Source organism: Camarhynchus parvulus, chromosome 4 (genome assembly GCF_901933205.1).
Source record: "Camarhynchus parvulus chromosome 4, STF_HiC, whole genome shotgun sequence".
NCBI classification, from domain to species: Eukaryota; Metazoa; Chordata; class Aves; order Passeriformes; family Thraupidae; genus Camarhynchus; species Camarhynchus parvulus.
This window is the reverse complement of record NC_044574.1, coordinates 53599098-53616555: the sequence shown is the minus strand read 5'-3', so window position 1 is coordinate 53616555 and position 17458 is coordinate 53599098. Positions and strand designations below refer to the sequence as shown.

Here is a 17458-nt window from a genome sequence, read left to right as displayed (position 1 = left end):
ACATCATATTGATTTCCTGAGCTGCCTGCTGACAGGGCCAGCCACTGCTATGGAGAGCAATATACTTCCAGATTTTACTTGAGGACAGGATAGCAAGTTCTGGGCTTGAATTAGAAACATTTGGTGAGAAATCTGCACAACAGTGCTGGCCTGTGAGAGAACACTCTGTTCCCCTCAGTCACTGCACCCGATCCAAACATAATCCACAACAATTAGAAACCTTTAGCTGTGGAAGCAGCTCTGGACACGCCTGCTCCCAAAGCCATCTCAGCTCAGCAGGCAAACCCAGCAGTGGGATACAGGGAAAGCTCGGTCCACATCCAGGGCAATAAAACTCCCTGATCCACACCTGCCAAATGCACACCAGGAAAATACTCCTGGACCATGGGAAATGCACCGAGGCAAGGAGTTCAGAGCTTAAATTTGGCTGGGGCACTGCTCATGCCCTGAGTGCTGCATCAACAGCCTAATGATTCCTACACAAGCCTCTATACTTAGCAGGTGAGTGGGATGCAGAAGGTGGGCACATGGCAAAGTGTGAGGCTGCATTGCAGGGAGCAGGGAGAAAATGTCTCTGTCCTCTCTGTGCTCAGCTTTAGGTAAAGGGAACACAGCCTGGAGAAGTACAGCCAATCTCTCTTGTGTACAAATTTGACTATGAGATGAAAGTTATGGGGAAAAAAAATCTGGTAGAAATTACTTCTAATGTAACATGAAGGGCACAGGGCCTGCCAGCTCACCTGGCATCAGTTCTCATAGTTCTGTGCCCCTGAATGCGGGCTTTTAAGGCAGCTCTGCTCTTTAAATGATGGAGAGCCTGCCTGAATGACAAATAAAATCTAGTCAATGGACAAGGTTGTCTTGTGTAATTTTGTGCCCATTGTTGAAGGTCCTTTCCTAACATTCGACTGGAGGCAGTGACAGCTATGGCTGGAGGCAAGTCCTGAACCTGTAATTGTTCTCACACATCACTTGTGCAAGTCCCAGCAGTTGCCCTGGTCACTAGATGGCCTGTATGTCCATCACCCCTAACATTAGCTCAACTATGTCCTGAAAGAATGGGTATTTCCTAAGAGATGGACCTACCACATTTGCTAGAGCAAAGCAATAAACAGATCAGTGTTAGGGCATTTGAAGGCACAGTCCTTTCTGTTTCTCATTGGGGATGCAACCAGAGCTGTGGCACGGATCTTGCAGAGATGTGTGAAGGTTTGAGTGACTTGGGCTGGCAGGTAAGGAAAGGGAGGATGGATGTCCTTGTTGCTAGAAGTGTGGATGGGTGGTACAACCCTGCCCTGCAAAGCCAGTCTCAACAACAGACTCTGCTGTTAGCTGCAGAAGCAGTCTGAGAGTTGATGTTAATATATTCCTCTTCCTGACTGCTGCAAGCTTGATTCCATATCCACAGCTAGGAAAGACTCAGTGTGTCCTTGCTGAGACACAGAAGGCACCATTTTGCTGCTGTTCACCCACACCAACAAAATGGTGATTCTGGAAGGCACACATTTCAGGGGATGATGTCTCTCGCACCCCAGCCAGCTGATTCTTTTGCTACTGCCCACCTCCTCCTCCTGCGAAATACACGTGAACAGAAGGAGGAAGGAGCAATCAGAGAGAAGCACAGTCACATGTGCCCATAATCCTGCGTCATATTTGCAGGGCAAAAGAAAGCTAGAATCCAAACATAAGAGCATGCCTACTAAGAGGGAGTTGTACCAAAGAAGCAACTTATTTCATACAATGGGAAAGCCTCTGGCAGGCAGAGAGGGGCTGTGTTCTCCCCTTCATGTGTTCATATGACTCCTATTAGTAATGCAGGAAGAAAAAAAGTCATTATTCCCCAAGGTTCACAGGAGGGCTGAAGCCACACATCACCTCTGAGAATGCAGATGTGTTCACCCTGGCTTGAGACCCTGCAGGGCTCTGCTAATTGGCCCCTCAGCAAACATCCAGCAGCCAGGGCCGCCTGGGAGCCCTTCTGTGATGCTTTGATCAGCCGTGCTGCATGTGTGGTGATTCCACCCAGGGAATCCCCTCCTAGCAAGCAAATGGAAAAATTCCCTCCTGTGCATGGTGTCTGCTTGCCTGGCTGAATCAAAGGTAGCCATAGCTCTGGGTTTTCTTTACTTGCACCTGAAGTGTCACAAGTACTCATCTCCTAGAGGGAAAGGCAAAACATACTAGGTCACGTACACTGTGGAGGCAGGAGCAGAGAACTTCCCTTCTCAGTGTTCCCTCAGAGATTGTTATTTTAGAGCAATGAATTAGTTGCACATTTTCCCTCTCTTGCTTTATTAAAACACCACACTTGTGTTTTCCTGCTTCTTCCACGTCAAAACCTACCTTTCACTCCTAAAGCATAAACTAACAGAAGAACTCTGGCTTGTACACAGACACATACTCTGTAACTAGGAAAGGGTCTGATCCCAAAACTACTGGACACCTTCATTTCACCTCAATTTCAAATGAAATTAAGGCCATGGCACCCCACAGAGTTTGCCCAGATTCCCACTCTTAAATGAGTAAGTGTATAGTCAACCAAGCATGTACTCTGCAGAGGAGAGCTAAGAAATAGCATGACAGCAATTTATACGACATACAATCCATTTAACACTGCCATTTAAGCTGGTCATCAGAATTCCTTCACAGCATACACAAAAAAAAAGTTGTTTATAAGACAAAGTAACAGACAGACAGCATTTTTTACCAGCTGTGCTTTTCAGGTGTGAATCATTATTTCCAAACAGTGATTGAAGAAAAGTTCTTTCTAGACTCTGAAATACCCAGTTGCTTTGAAGTGTAGGGCAGTCCAGCTTAATTACCACTGACCAGCTACTAACAAATAAGGTATCTTGAAATCCTCAGAGACTTAACAGTACTAAACAGAACATGAAAGTAACTTCAAGAATAAAACATTTCATTTTCCACCTCTAAGTGACAATCAGAGTTAGTACCATTCAGTATTTGCTTCCAGTTTCTCCAAACTTTCACTTCTATATTCAGGACAAAGTTGTTTTTCTATTGTTTTTAGCAAGGGAACATGGTCACATAAAGATACACCCAGCCCACTGAGGTTTCCCTCTCTCCCATTTCACTCACACAACCAGTCATCACACAATCCTACCTTCCCAGTTGTTGTCATCGCACAGTGATGTTAAATCCAGCCGAGGCACTTCAGATACAAAGCTGTTTTCCTGATCATCAGCATCTTGATTTCTTTGCAACTTGTTTTCAGGCATGCTTGGATGTTCTTGAATCTTCATACTTGAAGTCAGCTATGTTCCCATACACCCAAGGAAATGAGAGAGAAAGGGAAAAAAAAGGTCTCAGGATGCAGAGGGGGGAAAAAATCCCTGCAAGTCACAGCAGCAGTAAGCTCATGCCTTTAGCTAAAAAGATCCAAAGAGACCCTGATGTTTCCAGCTCCAAATCCCTTGCTTGGTGACCCCTGTGTACTAATTGCTCACTCACATCAGTAAAAACATCCGTCCATCTGCCTTCCTTGAATTTTCCCTTCTTTAGAAAGCTACTGCAAGTTCCTGAGCCTGTCTGCCCTGACAATTGCATGCAGCTGAGAAAGCCTCCAGTAGTGGAGTGGGATGAAGTGGGAGGGAGGGAAGCAGGGAGGCAGGGAGAAAGGGAGGGGGTGGCTGCGTACACTTCCTACAGGAGCGCAACTCCTTCGAGCAACAACAAAAACCGCTGCTGCTGCTGCTGCTGCTGTGAGGCTGTAGCAATATGGTGCCTTCTAAAAAGCAGGCACCAGAGCTCCCGAGGCAGCAGCCGCAGCCAGCCAGCAGTGCAGGCTACGTACATGAATGCTCTCATGCAGGCTCTGCTGGCTCAGATCAATTAGTGCCAGCTAAGCTGTGCTGGCTGCACATTCCCCGATTTCCTGTGGTTGTTTTCTAGCTGGGCGTGGGGAGAGCAGAACTATTTATGGAGGAGCTCTGGGTATTAAAGCGGTGTTGCGCAAATCCAAACAGCAGCAGGGTTTGGCATCTCAGCTGGAAGCAGTGTAGACTCTGGGAAAACGCCAAAAAATTCACAGAAGCATCCAGTAATCGGAATAAAAAACCAAAAAAAGCAGAATTCTGTCAAGTACATGATTCATCAGCTAGTAGTACCTAGAAGCAATTGCTGTTTGTCTGAGCACTGTTCCCCCTGCACATACCACACGTCGTGTGTGTTTATGCAGAAATCCCTGCCATTCCCACAATCCAGGGACACAGTGCGCGTGCCTGTGACAGCGCCCGATGAGAGCGCTTCTGGCACTCCAAAATAAATTAGCTGTAATGCCTCACAGAGGGCAGCAGGGAAAAGGAAGTGCAGTGCATGTACATAAACATGTAGTGTGATATGTATAAACCCACCAACAAACACGGAGCTAGATGAATAGACAGGATTATGTTACTACATAAACTATTTGGATTTGTTAAGAACAGCTTAGGCATAATTCTCTCAAATATAGTCTAGTGGGCAGTCAGCATGCAGATTTTCCCTCTGTAAATCTAGTAAACAATCTGTATATTCTGATCTGGGAAGAAAACAGGCCAAAAAAAAACAACCAGCATTTCTGGACCTATTTTCCTTATGAATCCAGAAGCACGGCCAAATGCTTTAATATGATATCTTACTACATGCCACTAAGGCACATTTACTTTTTTTCATCTGCAGAAAGCTAATAATGTGTTTGGTGCATCTCTTCCCTTCTGAGCAGAGAAAAACAAGTAACTTTCATGAAGAGGGAAAAAAGTTGCCTAGTAGACAAATCATATGAATAAATGTTTTTATCTGGATTCGGTTCCATCAATCCCTGCAATTGAACAGAGTGCTAAATAATCTCATCTAGGCTTCCTTTCCCACAAAAGGTTGGATCAGGTGATCTTTTGAGGTCCCTTTCAACCTGGGCTGTTCTACTGTTCTAAAAATCTGATGAATACCCTGGTATTTGTAAAGAGTGTTCTGCATTGTATTTGTGTAAGGTGTGTATTTCCTGTTCATTTCAATAAATGGCCTTTTTGAAACATTATAACAAAATGAAACACTAGATGATACTTTGCCAAGCAATAATAACTCATGCAGCTTGATGCTAAATCTGATTACAAATGTGTTTATTGTGAGAGCTGTGCGTGGAAAAATGCTAATTCACCATTCAGTGTCTTTTAAGCTGCTTCCAGGTTGGGAGGACTTAAATATTTCTCTAAAGTCCATTGACAAATTTCCTGTCAGGATTTAAATAGTCTGTGTACTCACAAACAAAGACTGGTCAGTGGCCAAATGTACCAGTTGATAAACTGCTTGTAAATTGCCAGCACAGTATTTAAAGGTTATATTTTAAGGCAAGGAAAGAAAGAAAGCACTGAGTTTCAAAACAGGTGCTATTTTTAATAACAAACAAGTGTGAAGGAGAGGAACGTACCTAGATTTTAACAATTTCAAAAGGAGCAACCTGAGAATACCATCTCATCACCACTACTGATACTAATTAGAGATAACTGTCTTTCTATGAAGGATGTATCATCTCCTGACTTATTAAGACTCTTAAAAGGTATCTGTAGCAGATACAAGGGTACTTCCCAGATAGGTAAACATTTCCATTACACATATATTAGAAAGATGGTATCAATGTCTTCTTCCTCCTGAAGTAATTTCAGTAACTGGAAATATTTAAAAGGTGCGTAAAAACAGGCCTGTGCCCTGCCTGCAGCCAGTTACTCTCCTTTCCTTGCTCACTGATGTAGGCTCTAATACAATGAATAAATCATTAGGTGTTCTGAAGAACAATGGTGGTACAAACCCAGGAGACTCAAGAAAGCAGATGTTTAACTTCCATTGCATTAATGCTCCAAACCCATAGAGTGGTAGATAATTCAGTATTCCCATCACTTATTTTCTGTTTTGATTGCCTGACGCCACCAGCTGCCACTCTCTAGGAAAAGGATCAAGTAAGGGAGAACTACTTTGCTTTAGGTATGGATGCACCACAATTTCTTACAAATCAAAGGGGTAATAAGTTGATGATGTTGGTAACAGCTGGCAGCCACAGTTCACTGCAGATATTACATAAATGACCACAAAAATTATTCAAAGCAGGAACTTGAATTCTGCTTTTTAGAAGCTGCTCCTGCAGCCATGCTTTGCAGGCACCAGTAACTACAGATCTAAGCAGCCTGGGGATAAGTCAGCTGCACTCATTCTCCCTGCTCCAATGGAGATTGAGCATAAAGAGTAGCTCAAACAGCAAGAAATAAATGGCAACAGAAAGACTTTTAAATTCTGATCAGGAGTTTGTATTCTCTTCAGTTACATGTGGATTCCAATCAACTCTACATAAAAGGCTTGCTTCCCCCACATGTGATTTTCCATTACAGCCACAAGCAGGAAGCATCCTTAAGCACATTTTAGGGATACAACCTGATGCAAGAACACAGCCATTCTGCTGCCTTCCTCCTACCTGAGCCACGCCAACACCCTTCTACACTTGTTGCCATTTTGGTATGAATCTTAAATACTTTTCCCTTATCAAAACCTGGCTAATAGAAACCTGTGGTTTTCATCCTGGAACTTAGCTACTTCCAAGAGCAGATTATGAAAGTTACAAAACCACTGAAAATTCATTTGAGGGTTGTGTTTCAGGGTATTTTTACAGTTTCATAGAGACCCAAGTCAGCAAAACTAGCAGCTATAGCAAATTCCAAATCCTTTTCCTAACAGCTTTAGACTGGAGGCAGGGTGAGAAAGAGAAAAGAATAAGAAGAACCTTGTCCCTTCCTCAACCTGAATGAGTTGTTTGTTATGAAACGTATGTCTTTAAGCTGCCCTAAGCAAAAGGCTTATAAGGGGCAAGGAATGTAAAACAACTCGGCCGGAATGTAACATTTTCTTGACCTTGTAATTCCTATAAAATACCCAATCTCTGGGTTAAGATCCTCTTCTGCAGTTAAATTTTTACACTTTAAAACTTTTCCTAAGGTGTAGTTTATTTTAAGGTTATGATTTCATATTTAAATGTATCTCCACCAGGCTAATTGAAAAGCTTTATAGGAGTATTGCGTGGCATGGCAGCAACAGCAGCTTTTCCACATGCACGTGGGTACGTGAGGAACAAGCTGTTGCAAAATCCAAGCTCTGGAAAATACAACAGCTCATGAGCAAGTGCAAGGGATTACTGACCCTCTGGGAGCAAAGTAGGAGATGCATGTTAGCCCACTCAGAGCAGTGATCAAAGGCAGCTCTGAACACCCTTTGCAGGGGCTACGTATTTCAGGGTCCAACAAACTTCACCAGCTACCACACAGCTCATCAGAGCTCAGCTCTTAGCAACCTTTTACCTTTCCTGCTAGGTGGAAATAATTCCTACCAGAAATGAAGTCTTTCAAAACAATAAATGCATAGTGGCTTTTATTTTTAAAAGAAACACAAGAAGAGTCTAATTTAAAAGTACTACCAGCCTTCAGTCAACTCCAGACAGCCAGAGAAATCAGACAGTGGCTACAGCTGCTTTACTGTGCCCATTTAAAATGGATGCACAACTGAGGGAGAGGTGCCTCAGATAACTCTCCCCATTATTTTAAATAATTTGGCTCTCTAGAGGTTTTTTAAGCAAACCCAAATGAACCAGTGACTGCAAAGGGGTTTAACCTAACTCAACCCCAATCTTTGAAAACACCATAAAGCCAGTGCAAGAAGTGTGTGTGTGTGTGTGTGTGTTCAAGAGAAATTAAAAGCTGGGGGAAAAACTACTGCCATCAACACCACATCTCCCCTCCTGACATCCATCCCATTCATCAACTTAGAAGAAGCAGGAGGTGATCCAGTTTTCTAAGACAAATGGATTACAGACACCTATGTCCAAGAGCAACAGGCTGCAGTAGGAAATGATAAATAAAAGGCCAAATGATTTTAGAGAAATCAAGAGAGACAAGTTAATCTTACAACCCTGGCAGATAAGAAGTCAGATGTCCTGTTTGCCATAATTAATAAGGGAACTTCATGCCACTTAAACCACAGTGCTGACTTCAGTGATCCTTCCCTTTTTGGCAAGGAGAGATCAAAGGGATTGAAACAGAAGCTATCAGACTCCTCAAAGGTTGAGAGGCTCCCTAAACTCTGTAAATAAAAAGCAGGGGTAAGGGACAGAAAAAGTACATGCTAACTCCATGTCTCTTGTGAAAAACAAAACTATATGCATAACTACTTGATTCTGCTCAATAAAATGCTCCTTTAGAGACCACAAAACTGAAACACAAAAACAGCAACAAAAAACAATACTAACCTGAGAATGCCTGAAAAAAACCCCATCGTTTTCACTCTCTTTGCTATAAAAAACAAAACAAAGAAAAAAAACAAACCAACATATTACAAACAGAAAACCAGACTTGTCTTGTAACAAAAACAAGCAGGACTTCTGCACACAAAGGTTTTTACATTCTTGCTACTCCTGCACACTCACTAATTCACACAGTAAATGAAGGGACTCTCTGGGCTGCAGCACTTCAAGCTGCTAAACTATGCATTTTTTGCTTCCTCTCAGGAGCTACTTGAGAACAATTATGTAATTTAATTCCAATGCCCTTAATTCAAACCTATCCCAACAAATGTAATTGTTGAGAGAAATTGTCATCTCAGGTGAGCAGAGTGAGGCTGCACAGCTCTCACAGAAGAGTGAAGCACAAGGGAAAGGGTTGGATTCCCAGCCCAGAGGCCAGGTGAGACAGGCCCTGCATTCCTGTGTGCAGCGTGCTGGTTCAGGTGCTCCACAGCTGATTTCTTTCCAAGTCTGCACCATCAGCACCTTCAGTGACATTCCTCTCAGGCTGGGAAAAGAGCCTTGGTGGCATTTGCTGCAGGGCAAAGCCCACACAACACACATAGTGCCTCCATGAAGCTCTGCTTGGAAGTTAACATGGTGGGTAATCTGTTCTGGGGCATACACATCACCCCCACAGCCTGGGTGGGAGATCTCTCAAGTTGTACTACAACCACAGGGAAAGGAAAACACATATATATACATAAAATAAGATTAAAATCACCTTTCTTCAGATAAAATTTCCATGTCATCAGGTCCTGTTCTGTCTATAGGCTTGGATGAGCTAAAGCTTTCCACACTCTGCAATACAGTAAATATTAAAACAGTAAGATATATATGAGAAACAGATTCAAGCTGCAGGCCATTAAACAGATAAAATACAGAAAGATCTAACAGGATTTCTAGGAAAAAGGTAACACTCACACTACTGCCCACTGCACTAAACAAATCCCACACTTTATTGCCCATAAACTGCAAGAAAACCCAACTGCTCACTGCTTTGTCTCTTTCATCAGACAACCTCAAATGTCAGAGCAGAATAAAGCTGCATGGTACCTTGGCAGCTCCCATTTTACAGACTGACAGACAGCCTAGGCTTGGGAGCAATTCTTTGGTCTGTGCAACTCCTGTAAGAGTAGGCAGCAAAATCCACAGTAACCTCTCAGCAGAACTCCTTTATGTTCATGTTAGAAAATCCTCCACTTCTCAGCCAAACCCTTCCTCAGTTTCTTCTTAACAGGCATAAGAATGAAAAGAGTCTGACTGCACAGATGTAATGCTGGGCTAATACGAATGCAGGGCAAACAATCCAACTGGTTATGACCTCATGTTCTGAGATTTGTCTTGGCTACCATTAAGAATATTAGCACTGTTGAGTACTGTGAGGACAATCCATGTGGCCACTTCAAGCACATGTCAAGGAGGCTTTCTACCCTGGGTTTTGGGCAAGTCCTCTAAAATAGAAGGAAGTGGGTTTGTGCCCTGGAAACTACATGCACAGCAGCTTGGGGCAGCCTTCTCTCATCTGCTACACCTCCAGCCCCATATGGTGACACAGGTCAGTCACTCTAGCCTTGCCTAATTTGATTCTTGGAATCCTACTGATACCTGGCTACCATGTCCCTAAAATGCAGTTACAAGCTTTTAATGCTTTGTGGTTGGTTTGCTTGGGAGTCTAAGTGGAGCTGACAGTTTCTCCAGCGCTGACTTGTGCTTTTGAGCCAGATGCAATCAGACAGCTCAGAGGAAAGCTTCCCCACACTGTCCTATATACTCTTTCAGGCTTTGAAAAAAAGGAATACTCAGAAAAGGGTATTTAAGGAGAGACAGCATCACAAACTTGTTTACATGACAAAGTCCTATTAGTAAATGCTAAGGTGCATATTATGTTATACTCCAAGTAGGTAGCCTAATTGGGGTTATGATTTGATGTGTAAAGGTGTAGCCAAAAGAAAGCTAAACCATCACACATCCTTCTGGCAGTCTCTGAAATGCAAGTATGTAATAAACATACTCATTAAAACTTAAAAAGCAGCTTCTGCTCTTCCAAAACAATAGCACCATGCTCTCTGCAAGATGTTTCATAATGATACTTGCAGTTGATCATCCCACTCTGACATTTCCTATAGCAGAGCAAGAAAGAACTGCTGGTCATCTTGGGCAATGTGCTTTTAATACAAGATTAGTTCATTTTCCACTCCTTTCAGCCTTTGCCCTTCAAGAAATCAAAAAATGAGGGACAGGGTAAAGTCCAGTGGACACAGCTAAGTCTGAGGACATTTCTTCTGGGTCAAGTTGAAGACTTCACGAATGCTTTTCAGGTCTGCAGCAAAAGTGGACACTTCCATCAGTACTTACTTCTTAAATCCTGATAAAAACTCTCATTTACATTGCAACTGCTTTAGACTCCACAGGCACAGAGAAAAGGTGATGAAAAGACCATTAGCTCTAGACCTTTGCCTATCTAAAAGTGCATTGCTACAAGCAAAGACAGAAGTGTGAATGTGTCTGTCTCACTCTGCTTTCATGAAGTATCACATGGGAAGATTGTGGATACTGAGCACTAAATTTAAGTTACTAAATTGAGCACAGTGTACAATTTTTGGCATCTTGCCTTCTTTTGATCATAATGAAATGTAAATCCACCTCTCTCTAGAATCTCGGCACAGGGTAAGAATATCAGATCATTGCAATTTTGTGATCTAAACAAAATTAGTCCAAACACAGGTCAGATTAAGAACTTGCTTTCAGCAGGCTCTACAACTTAATCAAGCATCCCTGAAGGAAATGCCCTGTAGGTCAGGACAGCATTTTCACACAGCTCCTGCTGTTCCTGTTAACCATGCAATGCATGCTTGGTGCAGGCACAGCGCTTCTGCCACTGCATGCAAACCCTGCGCTGAAGCACAGTGGGGTTTCTCAGCTGCCGACACCCCAGTCAGTGTTTGCTCTGGCTTGAGAGGGGAGGAAGGTGAACCAGTTCTATTCTACAGCTTGTAGAAGCAGGCAGACTGTCCTCTACTGTGAAGGTCACATAAGAATATGCTGGAAAAGTTCTACAGTATTCCAGATTTTTACAATGTTATAACAAAGTCATTGATGTCTTCAGTAAAAGATGGATAGAGGGATCACCTTTTGGACCAATACACTTCAAAGTGCTTTCCAAATTGCAAGCACCACAGTAAAACACAGGCTTTAGGGAAATGGCATAAAATACCTTTACCATCTCATTATCAAGTAGTCACTTGAAATCTAGTTTCAGAGCTTAGCAGGAATATGAAAATAAACTTGACGTGAACATGAGAACCTACATCTAAGGTTCAAACTCCTTGCAAAGCTTCTGAAAGACTGGGAAAAAGACCTATATCCTTTTATGCTTTCCAAAATGCTTCACCAAATTCAAAAGAAAAAAAGCAAAAAGTGGTAGAAAGAGAAAATGACTACACATGGAGTATCACAGCAGAAATATGGCTCCTCAGCTGCCTCATCACAAGGGTTACAACTGTCAGATCCAGTGTTTCCCATTGTCCAAAATAGGCACGGAGGCCTGTACTGCAGGCAAAAATGGCTACCTAAGGGAAACAGATGTGCACTGAAATAAAAGCGCTTTTCCCATCCTAGTAACAGACATCAAAGGTGTAGCGTGCTGGCTTACCACAGGACTGTCCTGGTTGTCATTAAGCTCTGAGAGCTTGGTGCTGGATTTCTGCCGTTTTGATTTATTCCTTTCACTAAGGTATCCAGAGCTGGCGTCTTGTAATTTTTCTACATCTTGAGCAGCTAGAATACAATCTTCAAGACTGCTGAATCCAGAGGGAATGTTCTCCTTGTTGACAACTTCCCTAAAAAAAAAGAAGGGACATTACAGCAAGAGGTTGCTTAAAACACTGTGTCACTACATTTATGGTAGCAATAGAGAACTACATCATATGGACTGGTGCAGTTCTGGCAACACTCTCTATTCCCTATGAAACCACTATCTCTGGTTCTTCCCAATGCAGCCAAAAACACACACTGTGCAATGCTAAATCCCACTGAGGAGCAAAAGCCAAGTGTATACACCTCAGGTGAGAAAGCTGTGAGGAACCATGTTTGGGATTTGATTCACTTGCCACTAAACCCAACACCCAGAAGCCTTCACATGGAAGATGGATTAGCCCTTGGCGGCCTGTGCAATTTTTATAGAGAGTATGAAGCATATTTTCCTTTGAGACACAAGCTTTTAATTTAGAAAAGTGATTCACAGCTGCGGTCCAGGGATCTCCTTTGGTGCATGACACCGCATAATTGGCCCTCTTACTCATAACTCTCAAATGCAAGAGCAGGACTGGGTGGTGCTTTAGCCAAATGCTTGATTTCTATTTGGGAATTACACAAAACATAAAAGGGAATGTACCTCTGCAATGGTAACACAACTGCCAGGACAGAGGACTGTTTTGCTGTGTTGGGAAGAGGATGGGACAGCCAGCCCTAAGTCACCACGTGATGCACTCGCTGAGAATCTCTGGGCTTGCAGGGTTTGTGCATGTTTACCAGAAGCCTGGCATATGGCTGATCTAGCCTTGCTGGATCCTTCAGCAGGCAGCTTTCCATTAACCACTTGGTAAGTAGTCCTCCCTGTACTTTGCCCAGCAGTGAAGATGCACACAGACATCACGACACCATGGGAACAGGAGAAACACAAGGCATCTCATTACCCTGCCAGGGCCTAAAGGCAGCTTGCTTACAGTTGACACTGAACCTGGAACATTTGCTAACTCTGTGTGGCTGTCTTACACAGTGCTGTGCAACTCCAAAGCCTGCTTTCATGAACAGCAGGAGAACTCATCTACACTTGACTGGTGTGATAAGAAACCAGTTACTCTGCAGTACTTGGACAGTGCCAGCAAGGCAAGTATTCAGAACAAAAACAAAACTAGAAGGTTCCAGTGACTTTCTAGATGATAGATCTCTAGGTTTTGTTGGTGGAAAAGAGATACAAAGAGGTATGATAAATCTCTGACTAAACTTCTAAGATAACACATTTGTCTTTGTGGAAGTTTTTACAAACCCTTCAGCAGACCAATTACACATTCAGAGCCTGCAGATCATGTAATCTTCAAAGCCTGGGAGTTCACCTATGTGATTTTGTGATAAACACTCTTCCTGCCTGTAGTCCCATTTTGTGACATTACAAATCCTCTTGTGATCCATCCATCACAAGGCAAGGAGATGAAGTCACTAACAATCAAAAAAACAACAGAAAGATGTTTTGAAAGGAATTCTCAATTTTGAAAATTTACCCAGAGAAATCCCAGCAATCTGACCTAAGGGAACCAGTGAAAACAATTTGGACCACAGCCAGCACTCAAAACTTCCAATGTGCTTTAAATCCTTGGCTCCAGCTTTCTGGACCAAGCCTGAATGACTTTGTCAGCCATATCCAGAGGCAGCTCTGTAACTCAGTGCTGAAGAAAAGCCCTGCAGTACTATATGCTTCCGAACACGTACACTAGCCAGTCTCTGACCTACTTACCTGAGAAGCCTGTCAGCAGGGCTACTTAACAAGAAAAACTACTTTAGAGCTGCTGCCAGATACTTTGGTGACTTGCAAGAGCCAATTTCCCAGGCCATCTTTACAGTGTATTTTGATTCACGGTGAAAATAGTGCCTTTTTTTTTTTTTTTTTGGTAACTACAGATTTTTTTGTACAAAAGCAGCACAGATACATTTTGGGAAATACCACACATGCAATATTAACAGGAGGTATCAATGGCTATGCACGTGTATAAAAGTAGCTTCATATAAGAAGGCACAGATCCAATAGAATTTGGGGAATTCAGCACCCAGGAAACAACAACGGGAGACTAGATGTTTATTTTGGAATCAACTTCAAATCCTAGCAATCCAATACTGCAGTGAGGCATACACATTCCTTACAAGAACTAGTGCTGTGTTACAGATAAACACATGAGCTGAACCCGGCCTTGTCTGTGCTACAGTTTCTCAAATACAGCTGTGCCTTGTGTAACAAGTTGGTTAAAGCTGTGGTGGTAATACATTTGTACCACACAATAGATGTCACAACTAGGAGTATGAATGGAAAACCAGAAAATTATCTTCACTCTTGGACAGACATTTAAGGAAATTCACTACTAAGTCATGCTTAAACTTTGTGTAATAAGGTGGATAAAAAAAAATCTTAGATTCTGATTAATCAAAAGGAAGATTTTTCTAATTTCAGACAAACTCCCAAGTCTCCTCACTAAACCCAAACACAAGCTGTGCCTTCACACACAAAAGTGGAACTTAATCTCATTTTTGAAGACATTCTGAATTCAGAAAAGCAGCTGAGCCCAATGCTTTTCTCTAACAAAAGTTAAAGGCAGCAGAGCCAACTGCTTGGGAAATTCCACTAATGCAACAAATACCGTAAGTCACCAATTCAAAATACTGCAATTAAAAACTAGACTGCATAACCCCCTAGATTCTTATCATGCTTTGCCTCACTCCATGATCCAGCAAATTCTAAATTTCCCAGCTCTGACTGATGCAATGGAGCTCCGCACGGGCACTGCAGTCTGGGCAAAGGTCAGTGCCTTTCACAAGAGAACACAGCATTGCCTTGATAAGAAGAAATAACTGGGGTAGACTTAAATATACTTTCCAAAACAAAGAAATCAGGCTCATACATGTCTCTGTTTCTCCGGGCTTCCTCCTGCTCTTTGTGGTGTCGCCTCCTCTGCCTGGCAGACACATTAGAAGAGGCTGAAGACGTCCCGGATTCAGAGTCCTCTGAACTCTGGCCGCCTGAGCCATGAACATCAAAGAGATGCTGCTCCACGGCTGAGCGGATTGTCTTCTCTAAATACCTGTCAAGCCGAAAAATAAGGTCAATTGAGCTCAAAGATTTTGTGGAGCTCCCTCTCTGCAACAATAAATAAAACAAGGGTATCTGTGGGTTATGTTTTCTTAGGATAGCAGCACAAAATGTTCCAGCGCTACGACATATGCAAAGAGCAACGCCAAAATCTTCAGATACCCACTGGTTCAAGACCCTCAGAATAGCTGAGCCTTCCCAATTAATATTGCTCTTTTTATTTCTAGGAATGTCTGAAATGTCAGTAAAACAACTAATTTTACTTACTGCAACTACAGACATTGGTGCCTAACTTTCATCCTCCACTTAAAAACCCCTGCTGTGACAAAATTGCATTTGATATCCAGCCATCTGACAGGGGTCACATCTGCTGTGCAAAACAAGCTCAGTAAGGCAATGGATCACCTGCAAGAAGATGATTCACTGCTGTCTCACAGAGGGATGACAATATGCAGTAGCTCACTGTGAACTCCTCACACACATTGCAACCAAGCATGGGTTTTGTTCTGAGTTCATACCATTTTTACACATTCTTGGGCCACTTTCTTGTGCATCCACAGCCACCCTGACACTGGTGTGAGACCACCCTCACACTCAATGGCACTAAGACAGCTTCCACACAAGGCACCACAAGAGAGTCCCTGCAGTTGCATCAGTTAAAGGTGTGGGACTACTTGAACTTTCAACACAAATGAATATTTGTTTTGGTACTGCCATTCTCTTGTAATATTCCCTTCCTTCCTTCATCAGAGGAAGCTTTCATGGGAAATTTTTTTTCCAAAGAGATCATAGAGAAACACATTTTTGTATACATCCCCATCCCATCTCTGTTTCTTGCAATGCTTTAAGCAGTCACTGAAGAATGGGTTTTTCAAACTTGCATGTCCAAAGTCCATGTATGGCTTCTACTGTTTTTTCTATAATTAAAATATTATTTCAGGATTTGCTGGTTAATTTTCAACTGAGTAGCCAGAGTATGGGAATCTGTGCTTGGGTTCATTTCTCCTTCACAAAAGCTGTGCTAAGTTGCTATACTTGAAAGCCTGCTGAGACTGCAGTTCCTGGAAAAGTCAGAAGACCTTAACAACTGCAAAAGCCCAGAGTTTAACTAGACAAGTATGTCACTATTGACAAAGATCAGTTCTGCAAACCCATCAGCCATTGGGAATTCCCAGCTCCAGCAAAGGAGCCAACTCATTTTAGCTCTGCTCCTCCCAGTTACAGCAGTAGCGTCAGGTCACATCCTCTGCTGGGATGCAATAGGGAGCAAACAACAGCAAGAAGATGACAAAGTGCAAAAAACGTCTCAAAATATGCAAGTTCTGCCTAAGCAAAACATCACAGGCACAGTGAGTAAAGAACCAAGGGCCTGAGAAGTTTTCAGGAGGAAGTGATTTATTATCATTGTGGATTAATTGCTTTGGGAAACACTGTCTCTTTTTTGTTTATGTAAGAACAACTCTTAAAGAGAAATCAAAGAATAACCAGCAATACTTGAAAAAGCTCCAGGAAAGATAGCTACAAAATTGTAAAAGACACTTACTCTCCTGTAGCAGGAACGTTGCTACTGACTTGTGATACGTGGGTACTGTACAAAAGAAAAAAAAAAGAAAGAAAGGAAGATCTTATTATCAAAATAAGGTCTTAAAACCTCTTGCTCTTTGTAGTGCTAAGATTCAAAGGTCTGAGCTGTCTCAACAACAACTGTGTACACAGGTCACAGGTTTTCTCCTTAAGGAATTTTCACTCCCACTGTGACGTGGCATATTTTGACAAGTCAATATCCTCAACAATTAATTTCCCTGTCATTCCCATGAAATAGGCAAAGGTCTAACAGCAAGTATTTCAACCTCAACATGGTACAGATCTTTTTCTTTTCTTGTGGGCTTTCTGCTGATGATGTTTTATCCTCATGACAGCAGTCCTTGTCTTTTGAAGCTGACTTGAAAATGTATACACTTAATATTTAACTGCTCTCTCTGTTTAACTATTCTCTCTTTGAACATGCTCAAAGAACATATTCACATTCTCTGCTTCACATTTTAAAAAATAAAATCTATGCATGCTTCTCTTGTTTTTACCTCAGTCTGTTATCAGGCTCAGGAAGAGCTGACACAAATGTAGATGTTATCACTTGCTGTTCAGAGCCCTTCTGAACAAGCTGACCTGGCACAGGTGTCACTGCTTTCTTCCCTCTGCCAAGCTGAGTCCCATCCTGCCCCTTCTTCATCCACTGACTCAGCTGACTCAGCCTTGCAGATAAGGTGACATTGCCTATTCATCCTTCC

At 42.5% G+C, this 17458-nt stretch overlaps 1 protein-coding gene across 6 annotated transcripts in view; it reads right to left on the bottom strand.

The window, feature by feature from the left end:
- FAM13A (family with sequence similarity 13 member A) overlaps positions 1–17458 on the bottom strand; it is a 119948-nt gene that overhangs the window by 23602 nt on the left and 78888 nt on the right. For 5 of the 6 annotated variants that reach the window (XM_030947278.1, XM_030947276.1, XM_030947279.1 and 2 more), the window contains 6 exons: positions 16714–16758; positions 14983–15162; positions 11967–12153; positions 9036–9112; positions 8279–8321; positions 3125–3275 (listed from right to left, as the gene is read on the bottom strand). In XM_030947278.1, the coding sequence (XP_030803138.1) occupies positions 3125–3275; positions 8279–8321; positions 9036–9112; positions 11967–12153; positions 14983–15162; positions 16714–16758 (683 nt within the window). The remainder of the gene's footprint in view (positions 1–3124; positions 3276–8278; positions 8322–9035; positions 9113–11966; positions 12154–14982; positions 15163–16713; positions 16759–17458) is intronic. The other variant, XM_030947280.1, reaches the window with a different exon arrangement.